We start from the raw sequence: 6,412 nt of genomic DNA, 5'->3' as shown, positions 1-6,412 counted from the left end.
GCAGGAAGGGCTGGGAAGAGAAACAAAGCAACAGGGCCCCCACTTGCCCTCCCATGCTCCCTCACCAACACTGTCACCCCAACTTTCTCTTCCGAGGCTCAGCACGTGCGTGTGCCCGCACAGACAGACAGACACACACTCCTTCTATAAGGCAGAGAGCACGTGAGCTTTGATGGGTAAGTGCCTTCCAAGTGCCCTCGACCCAGATGTGTGAGTTCCAGTCTCCACCAACATACTGGGCTTCCTTCTCTTGTGTCTCTTGTCCCCTAGCCAGCACAAGTCTGTGCTTCATGCCCTGGAGTGAGGCTAGGAAGACGATTCTAGTTTGAGGAGACAGGAGAGACCATAACAATGGAGTTCTCTCTTGGGGAAGGATTCCAGCAGGGGTCCGACAGCCAGATCAAACAGGACGCTCATTTCAAAGCCAGCTTCTACCCGGAGTCACTGTGATCAATCAATCAATTGCCAGTAACTGTTCTTGTGAAATGGGCTTCTTTCTGTGCTACCAGGCAAGGCGTCTTCAAACACAGAAAATCAAGAGGGAAAATAGTCCTGAAGAGACTCTCTTGTAACCATACAATGATGCCTCCAAAATTCAGCATTCTTGGCCAGGGTTCCTCTAAGCCCATTCTAGAATCCGGATGCTGCATTCTTCAGAGCTGGGGAAACAGGGGTTACATCCAGGTAAGTCACTCGAGGGTTCGTGAACACTACCTCAATTTCTCAGAGGTTGGTTCCTCGCGATGTCTCAGTTTCTCCATGTTGGAGAAGCTCTCTTATGTCAGCCGTAAGGAAGACGTGAGGATTCTCCAAGGAACATTCTGTTGAGGCAGATGAAAGTCTCTGCCAGGCAGTGAATAGGAGGCCAGAGGCAGTGTTGCCCAGGCAGGGCCTCCACCACAGGCCTCGGGACAACAGCTTCTCCTGCGGTGCCTTCACACCCCTCCCCAATCCCAAGCTTAGACTTGCTTGACTGCCTGTTGCACTGTCATTCTCAACCCTGCCGTGCCCACCCATAGAGGAGAGGAGGAAAGCTGATCTGAAAACCTCAAGGTGACTGGGGCTTGCAGGTAAGCTAAAACGTGCCCAGCCAAGTCCAACCCCACCCTGTGGTTCTGCATCCAATGCCGGGTTGTGGATCTCTCAGCGAAAAGGCACAAGACAAGGAGGAAGGGGTGAGATCTTAAGGACGGGGAGAATTTCTGGTTTGTTTCCCTGCCCCCGTCCTTCCCAACCCCCCCACTGCCTTCTGCACACCCACCGATGGGAGTAGAAATATAAGTATGAATATAATTTTCCATTGAGTCCCTTTCATATCAGCTAATTAATCAAACCAAATTGCCAATAAATTACTATCAGAAAATATTGTGTGTATGCATAGACAAATGTATACAGTTCAACTTTTCTCCTTGCCCTTTCTTTTGCCAGCGCTTCAGATGAAAAGCCTCTGACCCTTCAAGAAAGGCCTCATCGTATCATGGGTGCAACGTAGTTGGCAGGGAAGAGGCCTAGTTTGTTGTGCAGACGGCCAGTCCACCAGGATGGGTTGGAGCTATCCAGGACCTCAACCACTTCTCCAATGCGGAATCCCAGCTCATCATCCTCCTGGGCCTCGAAGTCATACAGTGCCCGGGCCCACCGCACGCGCTGTGGGGAGAGAAAACACAGGTTTGCCTGAGCCATGGGCTAACTGGGGTCTCCTTTGAAGCCCTCGTGACACAGACGAGGACTTGCTGGCTGCTTGCACCATGGTCAAGTCCTCCAAAAGCGACCCTCCCTGAAGGCTGACATGTGGCTTTCGGTACCCAACTTAAAGTGGAGCTGGGATGCTCAGCCCTGAGTGCGAAGTTCCCAGAACTCACCGGGGTTATTCTTGAGACTCAGAACTTTTACTAACAAGGATGTTATTCTCCAAGGCCCCAAGAGAATCCTCTAGAACTACTCTCTGCATCAATATATGGTATTTTTCTTTTTTTCTGGTAACAAACAGACTGGCAATGTGCCCAAATTAACAGCCCACAGTGTTAGCATAACTGAGTGGAGATGGACCACACTATAAAGGCAGCCGATCTGTCACCACCAGAACTAGAGCTGAGAAATGTGAGAGCAGAGCCGGGCGCCGCAACCAAACTGAGACGGCAGACTGGATGGTGCTAGGCTGGGGGCAGCCCGGCTTTAGAACTCTCTTCCCACCATCACTCCCTAGGTTCCGCTCCCTCTATTTTGATCTCTGCAGTTTGAGGTCTCTTCCGGAAGACCAACCATTTCTCTAATTCCCCATCTTGCCTTTCACTGAGCTCTGTCCCCGTGGCCTTTTCCCAGGGAGCCCAGCAAGGGAAAGCTTGCATACCCCTGCCACTTGAAGTTGTACTGGGTCTGTATGTCTCCGGTGCATGAGGGCGGCATTCATTTCACTGCCCACACCCAAGCCACAGTGCCCGTCATTTATGTCAAGGCTGCCTCCACGGCGTTCCTAGATACAGAGATGATAGAGGACACACGGTCAGAGCATCTCACACACCTCCTGGCGCTGTGCTTGGAAGCCATGGACACAGCCAGGATTCCAGGATGGTGACAATAAAAAGACCCAAACAAAACCCATTGCCATCGAGTCAATTCCCACTCACAGCGACCCTACAGGACAGAGTAGAACTACCCCATAGGGTTTCCAAGGAGCGCCAGGTGGATTTGAACTGCCAACCTTTGGGTTAGCAGCCATAGCTCTTAACCACCACACCACCAGGGTTTCCAATGGTGATGGTACATCTCAGGTAACGGAGAGAGCAAGGAGCCTTGGTGGTGCAATGATTAAGCACTCAGCTGCTAACTGAAAGGATAGCAGTTTGAACCCACAGTGACTCTGTGGGAGAAAAGACTTGGCAATCTGTTTCCATAAAGATTGTTGTTGTTGTTGGGTGCTGTCGAGTCGGTTCTGACTCATAGCGACCCTGTGTACACGGAAGAAAACACTGCCTGGTCCTGCGCCATCCTCACAAGTGCTGTTATGCTTGAGCCCATTGTTGCAGCCACTGTGTCAGTCCATCTCGTTGAGGGTCTTCCTCTTTTTTGCAGAAAGATTACTGCCTAGGAAACCCTATGGGGCAGTTCTGCTCTGTCACAAAAGGTTGCTGAGTCAGAATTGACTCATCGGCACTTAACAACAACAACAATGGAGAGAGCATTGCTGGTTCAGTGGCAGAATTCTCACCTTCAATGTGGGAGACCTGGGTTCAACTCCCAGCCAATGCACGTCGTGTGCAGCCATCACCTGCCTGTCAGCAGAGGCTGGTATATGGCTGTGATGCTGAACAGGTTTCAGCAGCATTTCCAGACTAAAGATGGACTAGGAAGAAAGGCCTGACAATCTACTTCCAAAAAATTAGCTAATGAAAACCCTGTGGATCAATTGGTCTCACTGAATTGCACACATGAAAAATTGGTAAATGTTGTCTTATCTGTATTTTTATAACAATTAAAAAAAAGAAAAAAGCCTATGGATCACAACAGTCCAATTCTCAACCGATCATGGGGATGGTGCAGGCCTGAGTAGTGTTTTGTTCCATTGGGCATGGGATTGCCATGAGTCAGGGGCTGACTCAGCGGCAGCTAATGACAACAACGGAGAGAGAGAGAAGGCCGGCAGAGGGACTTTAGATTCTGAGGGCAAAGATGATGGCAGGTTTCATTGATTTAACTAAGAATTATTGATTAGGCACCTGCCATGACTAGTGATTTGTCATTGGAGAGATAAGGTCCCTGCCTCCAGGGAGCTTCAGTGTAGAGGGAGGAACACATAAGTGTCTGTGATGGGTGTTCTAGTGAGCAGAGAGGAGTGCCCAAGTCAGCCTGAGTAATCAGGGAAGGCTTCATAGAGGAGGTGATGCTTGAACTCTAGCTTCAAGGAGGAGTAGGACCAGCCAAAGAAAGGCATTTCAGGTAGAAGGAACGGGCAGATACAAAGTGACAAAGGCGTGAGAGGGTAACTAAAGGTAGTGCAGCATGGCTGGATGGTGTGTTTGTGTGGGGAGCGGGGGAGGTAGAGTGTAGCAGATGGGGCTTGGGCAAACAGCTCACAAACGAATTTGTATGCTCTGCTAAGAAATTTAGGACTGATGTTATCTGGCTGCATTGTCCATCTCTGTAAGCTGCCTAAAATCCCTTGTGGAACAGGCAGGGGATAAATAAATAAATAAGCAAGGCTTCATGGTGGGTGTTAATCCTTCCTTCTTGTAGCTCACCCCAGCGAGATGGGTTAAGGGGCATGAATAGATTTGGAATTGTGCTGATAGGAAAATAAATTGTTCACTGAGTCCTCAGGGTAAGTGTGTGTGTATGCTTATGTGTATGTCTTCAGGCAGGTGGCCGTTGAAGTCACAGATTTCTTGGCCAAGAGCAGTTTCCATATGTCTGCCATTCTGGGGGCCCAGGGTCTACTTTATGAACTCTCTAAGTGACCAGACCTGGTGAGACCAGACAAGACATGGGAGGCCCCTCCCCTGGCAGCAGCCCCGGCAACTCAGCAGATCCCCAGATTTCTCTGCTAAGGCTGTTTCCAGCACTGGGGAGCGTTTTCAAACACTAAGTGGCTGTGGGGACCAGGTGGCCTGAGCCCGGGAGGAGGCAGGTCCTCCTTCCCACTTCCTTGTGCTCCATTTCCTTCTGTTGAGTTACCTGATGAAAATGGTGATGCTGCAGGTACCGCTGCTGTGGTGGTGGCTGCGTTGCCGCGGAATACTGTGGAGCAGGCTGCTGATGCTGATGGTACTGTGGGGGCATGGGAGGCGGGTGATCGGACAGCTTGCGGTTCATTGAGGGCCGGATCTCTTCTCCCACAGCTCCACTGAGGTGTGGGCCTCCCTGGGGCCGCCGGTCCAGGCTGTTGCCCCGGCGACCCTGGGAGAAAGAACGAAGATGATCCAGACCCATCCTCCCCCGATCTCCTGGTCCTACCCCATTTTCTGGCAGCTGTTCCCTGACTTTGCTCACCACAGCTCCATGAAACAGCTGATGGGGTGGGGAGCAGTGAAAGAGAATTGATGGGCCAGACTCTCACGTTTTCAAGAGTGGCCTCTGCTTTCTCAGCTTCTCCCAGTTTTAGGACTTCCGGTCCCCGGTTCACAGATGATCACTTTCCACCAGGTACCCATGTAGTTCTTTTCTAGTAGGTGTGTTTTTCTCAGTGTAACCAAGCTTGAATATTCTATTTTACTGACACAATGCCACCCCTTCTTATCGCATGTTACCACACTGCTGGACATCCTGCCTTCCAGATATTGACTTGGCATGATTTTGAACTGTCATTTATAGCCTGGTGATAGAGACCCACACAACAACATTCTCACAGCTCCATGGAAACCAAGCCTGCCGCTAGGCATGTTGGGAAAGAACAAGGCCTTTCTGCTTAATGCTTAATGTTCGTGAACTGAAATGCTTTATTATTATTTTTATTTAATAAACACTTACATTAGGGCCCTGGGGCTAGTATGTGCCAGGCACTCTCCTAAGCACTTTACAAATATTAACTCATTTAATCCAGTTTAATGCAGTTTCATGTTGCCTTTTTTATCTCTGAATATACATCCTAGTAAATTAATCCTGTGATCTGTTTCCTGGTTAAAAGCATTCACAAGGCCTCAGGTAACCTTTGTTTTCCTTTTTCTGAACTTTTGTGTGCACTTGGTGGGAACACCCTTTTTGCCTTTGGTTCTGACTTCTCAGGCTTCACATCAATGAATTACCTGAAGGGGGAGGGGGCCTTTGTTTCCCCAAAGCACCTGTGCTTCAAAAGTCACGATGTCTTTTCAAATAACTTGTCCCTGGTTAGCCATGTTATTTCCTTTCAAAATATTTTATAAAGTGTGTGTGTGTGTGTGTGTGTGTGTGTGTGAATTTTCTTATGAAAGGCCAGTAACATTTCCTTAGTGCATATGGTGAGCCAGGGAGGACATTAGAAGTTCAGCGGTAGAATTCTGCCTTCCACTTGGGAGACCCAGATCTGATGCAGGGGCCGATGCCTCTCGTGCAGCCACCACTCGTCTGTCAGTGGAGGTGTGAATGCTGCTATGATGCTGAACGGGTTTCAGTGACGCTTCCAGACTAAGACAGACTAGGAAGAAAGGCCTGGTGATCTACTTCCAAAAACCAGCCTGGGTTCAGGAGGTGCCCACAGATGAAGGATCAGGGATTGGGGGTGGGGTTACAGACAGAGGTATTAGAGAGCAACCTAGAGTCCAAGACTAAAAGCAGTAGGTTGAGCTTTGTGACAGGAATTGGGGGGGGGGTGGCATTGGAGGAGAAAATTAGATCTGGAATTCTTGCTCTTGGAACTGTCTGGAATTTAGAGTATTGTAGTCATAGAAAATGTATAGTTTTTGCATCAAACAGACCTGGCTTTGAATCCTGATTTCATCTC

At 49.4% G+C, this 6,412-nt stretch overlaps 1 protein-coding gene and 1 non-coding gene across 5 annotated transcripts in view; one reads left to right on the top strand and one right to left on the bottom strand.

The window, feature by feature from the left end:
* Window positions 1–230: 230 nt before the first annotated feature.
* GRAP2 (GRB2 related adaptor protein 2) overlaps window positions 231–6,412 on the bottom strand; it is an 81,669-nt gene continuing 75,487 nt past the window's right edge. For 3 of the 4 annotated variants that reach the window (XM_023729055.1, XM_004373881.2, XM_023729056.1), the window contains exons 6-8: window positions 4,672–4,893; window positions 2,351–2,473; window positions 1,443–1,647 (exon numbers count right to left, since the gene is read on the bottom strand). In XM_023729055.1, the coding sequence (XP_023584823.1) occupies window positions 1,468–1,647; window positions 2,351–2,473; window positions 4,672–4,893 (525 nt within the window). In that variant the 3' untranslated portion in view covers window positions 1,443–1,467. Of the gene's footprint in view, window positions 1,648–2,350; window positions 2,474–4,671; window positions 4,894–6,412 lie in introns of all 4 variants that reach the window. The other variant, XM_004373880.2, reaches the window with a different exon arrangement.
* On the top strand, window positions 3,179–3,249 carry TRNASTOP-UCA (transfer RNA opal suppressor (anticodon UCA)). The gene has a single exon. It is a non-coding gene; the product is annotated as a tRNA-Sec (tRNA).

The sequence above is a fragment of the Trichechus manatus genome, unplaced genomic scaffold (genome assembly GCF_000243295.1).
Source record: "Trichechus manatus latirostris isolate Lorelei unplaced genomic scaffold, TriManLat1.0 scaffold00027, whole genome shotgun sequence".
Taxonomy (NCBI): domain Eukaryota; kingdom Metazoa; phylum Chordata; class Mammalia; order Sirenia; family Trichechidae; genus Trichechus; species Trichechus manatus.
Note: the sequence above shows the minus strand (reverse complement) of the source record. Positions and strands in the feature narration are given on the sequence as shown.